This window comes from Ananas comosus, linkage group 7 (assembly GCF_001540865.1).
Source record: "Ananas comosus cultivar F153 linkage group 7, ASM154086v1, whole genome shotgun sequence".
NCBI lineage: Eukaryota > Viridiplantae > Streptophyta > Magnoliopsida > Poales > Bromeliaceae > Ananas > Ananas comosus.
In genome coordinates, this window is record NC_033627.1 from 2,069,766 (window position 1) to 2,086,807 (window position 17,042).

Consider the following 17,042-nt stretch of genomic DNA (forward strand, 5'->3'; position numbering starts at 1 on the left):
AATTCTTATTTATTTATTTATTTATTTTTCTCGTTGCAGTAGGACAAAACAAGAGTACATTAAGTTTTAATATTTGTATTGAAATATATTTATTAGATATGCGTGACTATGTTTGCACCCCCAAAAAAAAAAAAAAAATTCTCCAAATTCGACACACATTTTGATCAAAGCTACAACAAACACTCTGATCGAGCTGTTAAAAATTCAAATAAAAATTAAAACATATCAGATAATTAATAAAAAAAGGTAACAACTAATACATATTAGCAGGTTTAAATTAAACAGTTTGAGAAATTTCATTAAAATACGACATTATTAGATTTAAAAGGTCCTAGATTGTAACTCGTTTATTACTAACCAAAAGAAAAGGAAATATTACTAACCAAAAGAAACTATTAAAACTAAGAAGTTTTGCATCCTTCCAAATTACAAGTAAAAACGTCACAAACGTATTTGAACTATAGACCATTTTGAGTCGACTATTATTAATTAATTTAAATCAAATAAATTAACAGGTTGAATAGCAAAATTAAAATTTTAGAAAGATGGCTAATTAAATCAAAATGTTCGACGATTCAAATAAGTTCAATTTGTTTTTATCTACCAATTATTATATCTCTCACGTTCTCACTATAAAAACTCTATAAATTGTAGTACTACTGTGGACGTCTAATTTTGACACCGAGACGAAGATGAATCACGAGAAAGAGACGTAGCACCGAAAAGAGTTTCGATAGACAATTATATATATCGCGCCCGCGCCCGCTCGCACCGATCGCGGAGGGCCCTGCCGTGTCCGCTTAGGATCCCCGATTCAAAGGATATATAGATGTAATTCCATTTGGAATAGTGACTTCCATAAAAGGTTTTAATCTTTTTAACAAAATGGGACACACAGAAGCCCACTTAGAATAAGGGCTTTTTCGGGGCCTAGAATTTAATTCAAAGTCGCAAGTTTGAAATTTAAACAGTACCAAAGAATCTAGAAAGGGAGCATAAATTTCAAGAACAATTTAAGAAAAATGATAAGTAACCACTTCATGGATTTCGTCCTTATTATAAATATGCCAAATTGGAGGCTTAAGACTATACATAACAAAAGAATAACAAGAAAATTTGATCATCAACCTAATACTTAGCTCTTCTATATATTTTATATACCGCATTAGAAGTAAGTGTAACCTAGCCTAAAAATAATAGGCATACCTTAACCTTGAGGACGTATTTGATTCGCGTTATATGATATTACAAATTAATTCACCATATTTTATCCGGATATTTTAAATTTCTGAAAAAAATTGCTACTGATGCTATATTACTGACCAAATTACATAGTGTATGATTCAAACGTAATAATTTTGACAGAATTATATGTAATTTTGTCAGAATAACCCGAATCATACGAAACATAAAAAAAAAAAGAAAAGGAGATGAATCAAAGCACAACAACTCTGTACTATTTATTTTATACATAACACATTTTATTGATGGGAGAGCGACACCATATAAAAAGGACAAAAGGCAACGACCGAGTTACCTAAATCCCTGGCACGCGATGACTACGTATGAAAAGTAATAAGCACCAAATAACTGATCAAAACACTCGACTAAAACACAGCACACGTACACTAAACACAACAAGATGACCCCACCCTCGTTGCATGAACTCTCTGCATGCATGCATGCATGGGCTAGCTAGCTTGCTTAATTAGCTACTCCACGCCGTAGCGCTTCTTGAGGAAGCACACGAACTCGTAGACCTTCTCGGGATCGTAGAGCGTCTTCTTGACGCTCTCCCGCTCCATGCACCGCTTCGCCCACGCCACGATCTCCGGGCACTCCGCCTCGACGCTGAACCCGGCGCACCTCTCGTACGAGTAGAACCACGACGTGAACGGCACGAGGGCGACGTCCACGAACCCGAAGGCGTCGCCGCCGAAGTACGTCTTGTCGCCGAGCTCCGCCGCGAGCAGCTTCAGGATCTCGATCATCTCCTTCTTCGCCTCCGCCTGCTCCTCGCCCTTCAGCTTCCACAGCCGCGTCCCGCACTCGTAGATCTGCGCGAGGTGCGTAGTTACAGATAGTTAAGGATTCTGCTTGTCAATGTACATAATTATATATATAGTAGTATAAGTCCAACTGCTACATTATCGATAGTACAAATATTTTTGTGCTATCAAGTTATTTTTAATGATGAGGCTTTCAAAACAATGATCAACTCCGGTAGACTTTATCTACAATATTGAAATCATTTGAAAATTAAATTTCATAACTTTTTAATATTATTTATCTATAAAAAAAAAAGTGGTTTAAAAATAAAAGTAAAATAAAAAATCTCATAGAAAATAATAATAAAATACTTGAATTTAAGATCAGAAAGGCTGATCTTACTTTAAATATTAAAAACAAATTCTATAAAAATTTTACCATATTTGAATTATTTTATACCGTTAAACTTACAAACATACCACATCGACCATTAAAATTGTCAATTTTGAGATCTTTTGATCACTAGCCAAAATATATCGAATTATAAAATTTAATTTGTAAATACTTTCAATAGTGTAGATCATCAAATCGCTATTTTTGGCTTAGGTTTTTTTTTTTATTCGTGTTACTGCTCTGCTCGAACAAGGCATAGTTTTTTGAAATTTTGGTTTGTAAATTAAGTTATACGCTTAATTTAAATCAAATTCTTTAATTGGTTTTAAATAACGGTAGCATTTGAGTTTACTGATGCTAATTTTCAAAATATCATATGCGCATTTCGAAGGGTACTTATTTTTTTTCCTTTGAGGCAACTGCAAAATATCAATGCGTCACGTGGGGACCAGGAATTTATTCTCCTATTGAATGGGCTCCGGAGCATCATCTTGGACCACGAGAGGATGGGCCTGGATACTGATATTTTAAAATATATATATATATATATATATATAGAGTGAGGCTACTATGCTAGCGGTCTTTCTTGTTTCCAGCTCGTTTTCGATATTGCGACTTTCGAATCGTCGATCGGCTCCGTTAAACTTGATCTAGAGTATTTGAAGTATCTAGAAAATAAATTTTATAATTTTACGATATCATTTGCCTAGTGAACGAAGGGGCTCAAAATCAACGGCTGAAAATAGAAATCTTACAAAATGTAATAATATGACATTAAAATTTTAAATCAAAGATATTGATCTTGTTTTATATAGTATAAAAAATTTTCTATCAAAATTTCACGTGATTTGAATATTTCTACACCGTTAAACTTGCAAACGGCTCACTACGGCCATTGCAATTTATTGATTTTGAGCCCATTCGATCACTAGGCAAATGATATCGAAAAATAATAAAATTTATTTTCTAGGTACTTCAAATACTCTAGATCAAGTTTAACGGAGCCGATCGACGATTCGAAAGTCGCAATATCGAAAACGAGCTGGAAGCACGGAAGGCTCCGTGCTTCCGATAGCATAGTAGCCTCACTCTCTCTCTCTCTCTCTCTATATATATATATATATATATATATATATATCTATATATCCAGGCCCATCCTCTCGTGGTCCAAGATGATGCTCCGGAGCCCATTCAATAGGAGAATAAATTCCTGGTCCCCACGTGACGCATTGATATTTTGCAGTTGCCTCAAAGGAAAAAAAATAAGTACCCTTCGAAATGCGCATATGATATTTTGAAAATTAGCATCAGTAAACTCAAATGCTACCGTTATTTAAAACCAATTAAAGAATTTGATTTAAATTAAGCGTATAACTTAATTTACAAACCAAAATTTCAAAAAACTATGCCTTGTTCGAGCAGAGCAGTAACACGAATAAAAAAAAAAACCTAAGCCAAAAATAGCGATTTGATGATCTACACTATTGAAAGTATTTACAAATTAAATTTTATAATTCGATATATTTTGGCTAGTGATCAAAAGATCTCAAAATTGACAATTTTAATGGTCGATGTGGTATGTTTGTAAGTTTAACGGTATAAAATAATTCAAATATGGTAAAATTTTTATAGAATTTGTTTTTAATATTTAAAGTAAGATCAGCCTTTCTGATCTTAAATTCAAGTATTTTATTATTATTTTCTATGAGATTTTTTATTTTACTTTTATTTTTAAACCACTTTTTTTTTTATAGATAAATAATATTAAAAAGTTATGAAATTTAATTTTCAAATGATTTCAATATTGTAGATAAAGTCTACCGGAGTTGATCATTGTTTTGAAAGCCTCATCATTAAAAATAACTTGATAGCACAAAAATATTTGTACTATCGATAATGTAGCAGTTGGACTTATACTACTATATATATAATTATGTACATTGACAAGCAGAATCCTTAACTATCTGTAACTACGCACCTCGCGCAGATCTACGAGTGCGGGACGCGGCTGTGGAAGCTGACCGTTCTGGTTCGAGAATAAATAAAAATTATTATTTTAAAAATAGATATAAATTGAAGTATAACGAAGATTAGATCAATTTTGCGTTTGGATAAAATAACTTATACTTAGAATTAAAAAAATAGCGTTTGTTAGGTACGATAGAATAAGGAAGATAGTGAATTTTATAAATAAAAATAATCATATTATTCTCTTATTATATTTAAATTTAAATTTAAATTAAGATCAAATTTAAATTTAATAAATATAAATATCAATTTTTAAATTTCAAAAATTAAAATATCAAATTAAATTTTAATTTAAATTATAAACTTTAATTTGAGATTATAAATTATAATTTTAAATTTTAATTTTAAAATTTTAAAATAAAAATAGAATGGAACAATTAATAAAAATAATTTATTATAATAAATTTATAGATTTTTTAAAAAATTCTACTTAGCTTAAATTTAATAAAAAGAATTTATTATAATACTTAAATATAATTTATTAAAATTTATATAATATTAAATATAAATAATATGTATTAAATAGTATAATTAATAATTTTATAATGAAAATAATGTATTATAATATATAATAATATATTAATTTATATACTTAGTTTTAATTCAATTTATAATTTTAATTAAGTTTGAAATTAAGCATTAGAATAGCGTTAATCCACCAAAATGGTGGAATAACAAATTCTTGCTATCCCGAATAACCGGATAGCAAAGTTTGACCGGATAAAATATTCCGCTAATTTTCATCCCGTTCGGCAAATAGCGGGATAACTTTCGTTATCCTGCTTATTTCCCAACCAAACGCCTAACTGTTATATTCTCTTCTTTTTTTAAGATTTATTTAACAAAAATTAAGGCTCTTATTATGTCAAACTGGTACGACCATTGTCCACTGTCGCATTTTCCAGATAACTAGTACACAGGCTTTTCTTATTATATAATATATATATATATATATATATATATTATAAATTGAGCCTAGAATGCTTTAGAAGTATCACCTAATGGTACTTTTAAGTTTTAGTCATTGATCTACTCTTGATTACTAATAGTCCTTGGATCAAACACTATTCCACCTACTACCACCTACCGCCATCTATCAACCCATCACTCAACCTCACATCTCTCATTCAATGGCTAAAAACTCAAAAATCACTCATATGGTACTTTTGAGAGTATTCTAGCTCAACTCTATATATATATAATATATATATTATATATATATATGATACCTTAAAGAATATTCCCTTGATGAGATAGACCCAACAACAAGAGAGACCATTCCTAGTGCACTCATTTATCCCTTGGTAATTATCTCAAATAATAATAGAGAGAGAGAGAGAGTAAATTTTAATCAAACCTTTTCTAAAGTCGTATTTTTTTTAAAAAAAATTCTTTTCATAAAAGAAAACTAACAAAACACAATAATAATAATAATAATAATAATAATAATAATAAAATCATCATCACTAGGTGTATTATATTTTTATAAATATAAATTTTTTTGACTTCACAGTTAAAATAATAATAATCCTAATTAAGACAACAGCGGTTCTAGAGTTGAATGGATGGTTGGTTGAATAGTACGACCTGATAAATAAAAATAATAAAAAAAATAAATTTAACGATCAAAAAATTTACGACTATAATAAAAAAATCTCAATAATCATAATGTGCTCCAGTAAATAAGAAAGTAAGTAAGTAAAAAAAGAACAAAGGAGATAACGGTGGTGGTAGTAGTGCTGACTGACGAAAAGCAAAAAAAGGTGTAAAAAAGAAAAAGAAAAAGAAAAAGAAGAAAAAGAAAAAAAAGTGGTTAATTAATGACCTTCTTGTCGACGAAATCGGCCCAGAAGCGGGGTTGGGCGCGGAGGTAGGGGTGGGCGGGGAGGAGGTGGGGCTTCTTGTCCCAGACGTCGTCGATGTATTCGACGATGATGAGCGACTCGCAGACGGGGTTGCCGTCGTGGATGAGGACGGGGATCTTCTTGTGGACCGGGTTGGACTCGAGCAGCAGCCGGCTCTTCTCCGCCAGGTTCTCCTCCACGTACTCGTACTCCACCCCCTTCTCCGCCAGCGCTATCCGCACCCGCTGCCCGAACGGGCTCACCCACGCGTCCAGCAGCTTCACCCCCATTTCCTCCTATTTCCTCCTACTTCCTACTACCCACCTCTTCCTCCTCTTCTTAAATTAATTAATTAATTAATTAATTAATTCTACTGCTGCTCCTGCTGCGGCTGCTGCTGCTGCTTCTGCTTCTGCTTCGAGAGGTGGGAGGGAATTTATAGATCGTGGAGGTGGTTGGTTGGGGTGTTATTATTATTATTATTATTTTTATCGGAAACTTCGAATACTCACACTATGGTTTTATTTTTTCTCACTTTAGTATTTTGTGATTTAAAGTGTATCAAGTTAGTACATTATAATTTTATTTTTGTATCAAATTAGTACCTTATATTTTTTAAACCACATGATACATAAGTGAGAAAGTGCGAAACCATTGGATACTAACTTGATACACCTTAAATTATATGGTACTAACTTGATACAAAAATAAAACCACAGAATACTAACTTGATATAAAAATAAAACTACAGAGTATTAAAGTAAGAAAGTGCGAAACCACAAAATATTAACTTGATAATCTTTAAATCACAGAATATTAAAATAAAAAAAAATACGAAATCACATTAGATTTTTTGAAGTTTTTTTTTTATTTTTTTAAGTAATGCTATCGGTACACTCAAAAGCGGTGAGTATATTTTTCACGACCTCCGTTACAAAATTATTAATTTTCTATTCAGATTTTTTTTTGAATTAAGAATTATTGAAAATTTTATCAGCCTTAAAATAGAGAGTGCGTGTAAGATCATCACTCTTTTTTGAATGTATAATAATTATTTTTGTTTCTTTTTTGAATGTATGATAAATATTTTTGTTTTTGGGTGAGAAAATGCTTGGAGAATCCTCAGCTATGCTTTAATATAAAATGGATCCATGTAATTTATTTGTTTGAAATATAAAATATACTTCTCCTCCTGCTTCTGTTCAAAAGCTAAAAATATATGAATAATTTTGATAGCATCAAACATATGGTGCTATCAAATTTTTTACAGTCAAATTTATTCTTTTGATTATTTTTATTCTTTTGATCTATTATTTCACCAATCATCTACTAAATCTGAAGCAATTACTATCATCCTAATTGCACACCATTTTATTTAAGGACTAAAAAATCTAATAAAACATTAATAACTTGGTATTATTAGTAGAATTTTAATTTAGTTCTATATAGTGTTCAGAGAGTTTAGACAATTTTTTAAAATTTTTAGTATTACAGAGTACTTGAAATGGGCGAGAATAAAATTTTCACTAACTTTTGGATTGGCAGAAAACATTGCTCATTAAGATATTGTGTTTATGAGCTATGATCAATGTATACAAATTTATAAAGCATTTTGAAAAAATGTGCATGTAAGATGTATCAGTAATTAATAAGTAAGAGTTATCATACTAGAAAATTGTTGCAGTAATCAAATTTTATACTGTTAAAGAATATTTTCCTTAATTTGTTTTCATAAAAATGTGTTGTACATTGTTAATATGTTGATTTACTAACTTTGAGGCGAAGATTTTTAATTAGCTATTAGCGTAAAAGCTTTATACATGTATATTTGCGAATAAATTTATAATTTTCATAAGAGTAGTATATATGAGCAAAAAATTCAATGCATATTTTTGTCTCCTTAATTAGGTAAAAAAAAAAAACTTATTATTCAATTAGTCATTAGTTAGAAATAAAATTTGGAGTTTAACAGTTAAATCCAACCAAACTAGCATAATTTAAAATAATTAAAAGACATAATTACTAGCAAGTAAAGGAAAAATAATAATAGCCCGTTTCCCAAATATCAATAGTTGAGGGGCCTCGATGCAATTTTACCATCCCCCCTCTGGTTCTGGTTCTGGAGAGTTCCATTACCGGGGTCACTGCTTGCGTCAGCACACCCTCGAGGTGGGCCCCGCATTTGACCGTTGATTTAGTCAAGGGCGGCGATATCTTTGCACGGTGAGCAAATCGTGGCCGTACGTTGCTCCGGAGAGCTGGTTACCGGAAATTGCGTTGGCTGATCTATTTATAGCCGTCCGATCGTTCGATCATGTTTTCGAAAAAAATGATCTCAGCCGTTTAAGTCGTTATCGGTTATTATAAGAAAAAAAATATATTTTTAAAAAAATTGATCGATAATTCCAACGCAGGATTAGGATAGTGCTAATTTTTCTTGTTCACCAAGATAGGATCCTAAGTTTTACCAAAGATAATTAATTAATAAAGCAAGCAAACACTAAGCAAATGGTTATGAGAAACTAATGGACACGTAATCCAGTGATTAGTTAATACATTTGACTAAAAGATTAGTTATCACCTAATCAAAAGGATCACAAAAATTAATGGACGAAAGGGAACGTCTAACCAAAAGAATCGTCCACGTAAAACAACAAATAAATCCTAATAAATTCAAATCAATAATAATGCATGTACGTAAACTAAAATCTAAATCACAAAATATAATTTCTAAATTTTAAAAAAATAAAACTATTTATTTTTTAAAACATGAGGTCACTAGGGGGAGAGTCGATGGGTCAAATAAAAAATCCAAAAATGTGTAGAATAAGATATCTTTTATTAGCTGAAATAATTATGTTACTTGGGCTAATTAGTTGCCTTTTGACTATGTCTAAAATGTTTATATTTTGTTCTAAAATTAATCTAAATATATTGAATAAGACAAGAACTCTGATCGCTAGTACAGGACTTTTTGCGCCGGATTGACGAATCTTTAAATTCAACATAATTCAAGTATAGTAGTGTTTCAATTTTTTTGAAGTATAATTATTTTTTTATTATTTATTTTGATATAACCCGTATAATCAGAAAGTTGAATTTAATCATATTTTTTGTTTGTTTTGGTATAATTCGATGATGGTAAAATTAATTTTTTTAGTTTCATTATTCGTTACCTCATAAATATAGTAGTAAACTTACTCCTATAAAAGCCAACACATTAAATAACTAAATTCCTCATTATTATTTGGAAGTAAGCTTAATACATTGTAAAAAAAAAAAAAATTGAGTGTGGTGGAATTTAAGTTTGGTACTTTAAAGAGGGAAGTTAAAAATAGGTGAAGTGGATGTTTAATATAACTTGAGTTACTTTATTTTTTTAACTTATAATAAAACAAACACCGAAAGTGATGAAATTTGAGTATCATACCAAACAGCTCTTTAGAGAAAGTTTGGATTAATGTAATTATAGTTCGCTTGAAAATTAAATTTGACCAGAGCCATCAACCAATATTATAAGCGATCTAGATATAAGCTATATTTGGAATTTATTATTTTTAAAAAATATTCTGAAGAATTTAAAATCATAACTGTTTATCGAACTTTCTCGATGGTTTTATAATGGACGGTAGGACTAATACGAATACTCTTAATAAATTGCTTTTCTCTGTGCTCCTAGAGGTGTAATGTGGGCCCCGCCGGGTCGGCAAGACTCACATTTTTCTAACTGAAACGGGCTAGTGACTGGCTCGGCCCGGCCCGGCCTAACATCAAATTCAGGCTGGGCTGTGCCGTGCTGGGCCAGAGCTCCCTCGCCTCCGGCCCAGCACAACCCCTTGGCCCGGAAGGCACAGACCGTGCCGAGCCAGGCCGTGCTTTGGGTCGGCTTCTTTTTTAAATTTTTTTTAAAAAAATATATATAATCTAAAAATATAAACAAAAAATTATAATTATTTAAATTGATATTTTGATTAAAATATTTAATTTATATATATTGTATTTTTTTGAAAAAAAAATTGAAATCATTTTTTGGTCCATTGGACCCAAAAACACGCTAGCAGACCTTGGGAAGAGATCTTCTGGAGAGAAGAGTTTGAGATCAGACCCCAGACCCAAGGCCACTTACCCCAGACCTAAGGCCACTTGCCTTGGGTCTGGGGTTCCGGGCTGTGCCGTGCCGGACTGTCGGGCCTCAAAAAAGCGGCCCAGTATGGTCCGAAGAGTCGACCGGCCCGGTCCGACACGGATGCTATAGTAGCCGTGCCGGGCCACAGCACGGCCAGCAGTCGTGTCGGGCCGTGTGGCCCACCGGTTGCCCGGCCCGTTTTACACCCCTATAAGCTCCTCAACTTCAACTAAGGCTTAATTCGTGTCATATACTAGTAGCATCTAGCACGCAACGCAGATAAAACCGATCGATGAACGAACGTGATAATAGCGCTTAGCACGTGTTTTGAGTTCGCGAGCTTGCCCTCGACGGTCCATTCTTAACCAATTACATTTGACGACCGAGAAGGCCCAAATTGTTTTGGGCCTACATGATGGACCAACATTAGTCGGGCCCTAGCCTCTCGTTAGCGGGTGAAAAAAATGTTCGTGGGCCCTAGTGGGTTTAGATAGGACTTTAGTCCAGCTCCAAAGCCCAGTTGGGTTGTGCTTCCCGTCATGTCTCGGCTGGTCCTGTAAATAAATAAACATTCTTTTTAATTAATTAAAAAATAATAGTTTTAATATTTGTATTCAGCGTACATACAGACACATGCATGATTTAAACATCAAAATAAACAATGAGTTGATGGATCCGGTATGGTGGAATTAAGAATGCGACAAAGGAAGGATGTGGAATATGTTGTGTTCGTACGTACGATTAAACAAGGAATTAATCATTGTAGTTTTTTTGGTTTTGGTTTTAAGCGTGCGAATAATAATAACAACAGCTGTTTGGAACTTGTTTTTTGGGTGAGATCTTAATTAGATAGATGGCTATAAGAGACTATGAGTTAATGCAAATCACATCACTATGTTATCAAGGGATGCGATCGAGAGTAGTCGACACATTTTGTGGTGTTTATGATTTTGTGTGTGCAGTATCATAGATGATGATTGTGACATTTGTGATTCAATCATTTTCCTGGGATGTACCACAGTTCAAATTGGTGAGCAAAATTTAGAGCTCGCATTTATTGCACGCTTAGCATTACAAACTGCGAACTATAATGTCCACACAAATGATCGTGTGTTTTAAAATTTGTAAGTTTTTAAGAATGAGATTTTAAATTCATATATATATATATAGAGCTAGTCTCCTATACTATCTATAGTATCGGAGCTTCGGTACTATTGTCCCGTTTTCGATCTTAGGGTATTCAAATCAACGATCCACACCGTTAAAACTGATTTAGGGTATTTAAAAATTTTTAGAAATAAAATTTATATTTTTTTGACATAGTTTACTTTATCAATGACTACTATGATGAGTTTGGAGTTTAACGGTGTGTAAGAATCTAAATTTCTTCAAATTTTGATAGAAAATATTTTAAACTATCTAGATTAAGGTTAATATTCTTGATCTTGAATTTAAAAGCTCTATACTCAAATTTTAAAAATTATTCAATTTTCACTGTTCATTTTGATATAATTTATTACTAAGTAAACGATGTCGAAAAAAAAATAAAATTTTATTCCTAAGAACTTCATATACCCTAAATCATATTTAACGGTATTGATCGTTAATTTGAACACCCTAAAATTAAAAATAAGACTATAGTACCGGAGCTCCAGTACTATAGATAGTATAGTAGCCTAATTCTCTCTCTCCCTCTCTCTCTCTCTCTCTCTCTCTCTCTCTCTNCCTGTTTGGAACCTCTTGTAATTGTATTGATTGCGACGCCTTGAACGTACAGGGGAGACTCTGTCCGCGTGCAGGGGAAACCCTGTCCGTTCGGCGGTCTGTTGGCGTGCCCGAATCCGACCAAAGAGGCGGGCTCGGGGTGTGACAAGCCAGCTGCTCTTTTAATTCCCGAACCTTGCTAAATTCAGCAGGTGCACGTCTTTCTGGGTCGGATGTCTCAGTCGCCGTAGGGTGCATCTTTGACATTGCAAGCTGCAACAAACAAAATAGGCACAGGTTAAAACAACCCATGCTATCGTAGCCCCACTCAAAATTGTAAAATCCCAATCATGCGAAAGTAATGAAATGACCGCCCACTATTCCCCAATATCACGTTGTCGGCCGCCAACGTGATTTTGGAAGGACATAGAGGTTATTCATTTCAATCGAACTCCAACAATTTTGGAGTTATAAGTATAACCCAATCATAATACTTTCGCTCAACATAGTCGCAAAAGACCCCGTCCCTCACGTTCCTAATCCTGATCGTCCAACTGGCCTAAGGTTTACTAAGTCCACTAAGACTCAACCCTAGGCTCTGATACCACTATAATCTGTCACGCCCGGGTACCAGCAGAAGCATATCCGGTTGCGTGCACAGACCCGCCGTGTACACCACAACGCAAGTATACACAAGGCGTCTACAAACCATATAGTAAAAGCATATAATTCAACTAGGTAATCAGAGCAAGACTTATAAGTTTAGACTTATACAATCCAAGCCTTAGAACAGGAAATAAGAATAAAGTACAATTACAATAACTTAATATACATCTCGGTACTAAACTATATAAACTGCTGGAGGTGATCTAGTACACGTCCAAAAAGGCTCTAGCTAGTCGCTGACCCCTCGCCAGGAACCCTAGCCTTTCCCGCTGTGGAAGGCTCTGTAAAAAAAACAACAACAAAGAGGGCGTGAGAACTATTAAACAATAGTTCCCAGTGGGTAAGCCGCCGAGAGTGGCGAAGTACACCACTAGGTCAACTGTGGCATGAGTAGATAGCAATAATTAAGCGAGTAAATACAGATAATGCAAGTAAGTGCAATAAGCCCGTAAATGCAATAAGCAAATGTAAAAATAAGCTACTCATGCTATTTGCTCGACAATCAATAAATATCGATAGACTACAGGTATCACTTATCACGATGGATTTTATCAATCATCTTATTTGACAATTTAACCAATCATATACCAGATTGCAAGCAAGCTAATTCATTATTATCGGAATTACAGATAATATCATGTAATTACTTTCTACATTAGCAAGAATGAACATTCTTTATGTCTTTAACCAATCATGATGTCAACTTCTAGGTTATTCCGCACTAAGCTCACTTTAGATGTCAACTTTCTAGTCTGTTCATCAATAAGTTACTCTGTCCAGCTAAGGTTAAAGTACTTGACATAACCCAATTTCCAACGGACTTACACAAGGTAAGTTCAAGCCGCGCCGTGCCTAATGGCCCCGTGGTAGTCAACATCCCCACTCTAGGAATGAGCCTCTCCCACGGCATTCCATTTCGGCGCTCACTTCGTACGTTTGCGAGCATCTGTCGCTAAGCTGTTCGGGAGTGCTGGCTTCGGGAGGAGCGACCCCGCAAGCGTGTGCAAACGCGCACAATGGCATGTAAGCCGTAGTCCACAGTACCAGTCTCACAACAACATCATGTCCCTGACATGGAATCTCAACTCAAGCCACTCCGGAACGCGGGGCTTGGGGGGCGCGACCCCCGCAAGCATGTACGAAAGAGTGTAATGGCATGCAAGCTATAGTCCAGTGTACAAGTATCTCAACAGCATCATGTCTCTGACATGGAATCTCAACTCGACCCAAGGTCGGCACTATAGTACCCAATCATAAGTCGCTATCAACAACTTGTTGACAAGATTGTACCTAATCATTAACACAACTTAACAAGTTAAAGTTTTACATCACACTAGTGATTCTCTCAGGCTATACCTGTATACTTATTCATAGTTCTCTCACTACTCCTTACACATAAGGAAAGTGGTTTACTAAAAGTATGTTCAATGACTCATGGCACATATTCTGTAGTCAAATATAAACTTCTACTTGATTATACAAGTATGTCATCATCCATATCTAGTTATCTACTAGATCGCATTCAGTTGAATAATCATTCAATTATGTCCTCATATGTAAAATTCTAGTTACCTACTAGAACATATATCTATCATGTGAATGTAGCAACTAATAGGATAATACAAGCAAATAAAATAAGCGAATAAAACACATTTCACATGATCTCCATGCCATTCATTCCACAATTAGAAATGCATATGCAAACAAATGCCTTTACCTGATCTTTCAAAGTTTAGCCGTTATACCTGCTATATAACATTGCATCGCTCAATCCTAAGTACATCTGTCTCGTTGTTGTTCAATAGAGCAAGTCAATCCATTCACGAATTTACCATTATATCCTCTTGGATAACATCAAACTAAATTGCATATGCAAGCTACTAGTATCATGATTACGTAGTACTTAAACATGTAACCATGTGGAGTGAACAAATCATAAATCTTTCATTACTGTTTAAAGATGCTATCATATCCAATATGATCTACGTATTAATGCAAGTCTCAATACCTTGAATTATACATATATTCACATGAATATGAAAGACCCACCTCGTACTATGTCCCACAATCAACTCCAATAGGTCTCAACTCCGCTCCAATTAAGTCTCTAAAGGCTTCCCAAAGCCAACCAAAGATGACCCAAAGGTCAGTTGAATTCCCGCTGCGCTCAACATCAACACGACATTAATAAACTTGTACATGCGTTAATATTGCCGAAACCTTAATAATTCAGCTTCCTAACTGAAATTTCCACTTACCCCTGGTTAGAACACCTTCCAAACCAGTTCCCAAGAGTACAAGTTCAGCTCAACGAAGCTCGAAGACCTGCTGCGAAGGTACAATTTCAAATGACATCAATTGCTCGATTAAACTCCGTGTAGTTTCAAAATTAAGTCATAAATCATCAATTATCTTTATCGAGTTTTAAAATGACTTTTCTCTGAGCTAGAGTGAGTAATTCACAGTCAAAATAACTCCTCTTTACTGCTGAAATCATCCTCTAGTTCGGTTGGAGGCAAGAAAATCCAAACAACTCCAAATCCGACACCAAACTACAAACTAGAGAGAAGTTGAGTTAAATACCTCTCTAAAGCTGAGATTCAGCTTTTCCTGGTGATAATCTCGCAGTAAACTCAGTAAAACACCTCCTCCCCACGTTCCACAAACTTCCCTAAGTCTCGGAACCAGCGAGCGACGAGCGCGACACAAAATCGGCGCGAAACGGCGATTCTCACTTGTAGAGAGAGAAACCCTAGAGAGAGAAAGTGGAGGAGGTGAAAGAAGCCTTCTCTGAGCTCTAAAGCTTTCCACAGGGGTCCAGGAGTCGTGCTGGGGTGATATGGATAGAGACAAGATGTGAAATTACCAAAATAACCTTGCTGCCACGTATTTGCCACTGTGTACCGGTACACCATAGTGGCTGTACCGGTACAGCAAGCAAAAAAAGCTGAATTTCGCCAGTTCAATGCACTTTCTTACTTTTAACCCTCCAATCACTCTCTAACTTATTCAAAAACTTGTCCAAGTCATTTAGAACATGTAGAATAGTTCCACACTTCATTCCACACACTCGAACTCCGCAATTTGCGAAAGTTCAATGTATTACAACTATCAATAGTACCAAGCCCTTGGTACTATTGAGTTTTCGGCCGTTGGATGAATAGATGTGCGGTTAGAATGATAGTGGTCCCCGGTTAAATTGATAGAGATCCCCTAGGGTTGAATGGGTGGTTGGTTTAATAGTATAATTATTCTACAGCATAAAATTATTGTTAAAAATAAGGATCGAATAGTTATTCTTATAGCATGATCCTGACAATATGCTGAAGGATTCAAATCTAATCTAGAGTCAATCAATAGTGATATTTGTTTATTTTGTTTTCAATATAAGACTGAGGCTCCTAAGCTTTCGAAAGTACGAAGGTTTTTGTGCTAGTAAGTTATTTTCGATAATAGAACATCCAATTCAACAATCGGTTTCGTTAGATATAATATACGCTATTAGAACTATTTGAAAAATAAATTTCATAATTTTTTGACTTCATTTGTCTAATGAACGAGTAGTTTCAAAATAAACGACTGAAAATAAAAATCTCACAAAAAATAGTGATAAAATATTTTAATTTCGAATTGAGAGTATTGATCTTACTCGTGATGTTATATAAAATTTTTTATTAAAATTTTATATAATTTGAATTGTTCTATACTTTTGAACTTACGAACGTACCATATCAGTCATTAAAATAGTTATTTTTGAAACATTTTGATCACTTAGTAAATGATGTCGAAAAATTATAAAATTTATTTTCTAAATAGTTCTAATAGCGTAGATTATCCTAAATAAAATCAAGTGTTGAATCGAATATCCTATCATCGAAAATAATTTACAAATATAAAGATCTCTGTATTTTTGAAAGAATAGGAGACATACTCTAACAAGTAACATCACATGTGGGGATCTCTGTTGGTTCTGGATGGCTCGGATTCAATTTCGAAGTAATTAGTGTACGAAAACTTTAAATTTTAAAAAATACGGATAATTATCGTAAAAAGCACAGTGTTATATATATATATAGAGAGAGAGAGAGAGAGAGTTGAGCTAGAATACTATCGGTAGTAAACCAGTCATTTTACTACCGATTTGTTTTCGATAATAGAACTTCCAAATTGACGATCGGCTCCATTGAACATAATCTATACCACTTGAAGTGTTTAGAAATCAAATTTCAAATCTTTTCGATACCATTTGTCTAATGATCAAAAGGTTTCAAAATTTGTAATTTTAATGGTCG

At 33.9% G+C, this 17,042-nt stretch overlaps 1 protein-coding gene and 1 long non-coding RNA gene across 2 annotated transcripts; both read right to left on the bottom strand.

Annotated features, from left to right (window-relative positions):
• Positions 1,432 to 6,651, bottom strand: LOC109712989 (probable glutathione S-transferase parA). Its single transcript, XM_020236892.1, has 2 exons — positions 6,236 to 6,651; positions 1,432 to 2,057 (listed from the first exon to the last, which is right to left on the bottom strand). The coding sequence occupies exons 1-2, from the start codon at positions 6,542 to 6,544 to the stop codon at positions 1,713 to 1,715; spliced, it is 654 nt and encodes a 217-aa protein (XP_020092481.1). The 5' UTR covers positions 6,545 to 6,651; the 3' UTR covers positions 1,432 to 1,712.
• LOC109712990 lies at positions 13,016 to 15,041 on the bottom strand. Its single transcript, XR_002217021.1, has 3 exons — positions 15,009 to 15,041; positions 14,800 to 14,911; positions 13,016 to 13,031 (listed from the first exon to the last, which is right to left on the bottom strand). It is a non-coding gene; the product is annotated as an uncharacterized LOC109712990 (long non-coding RNA).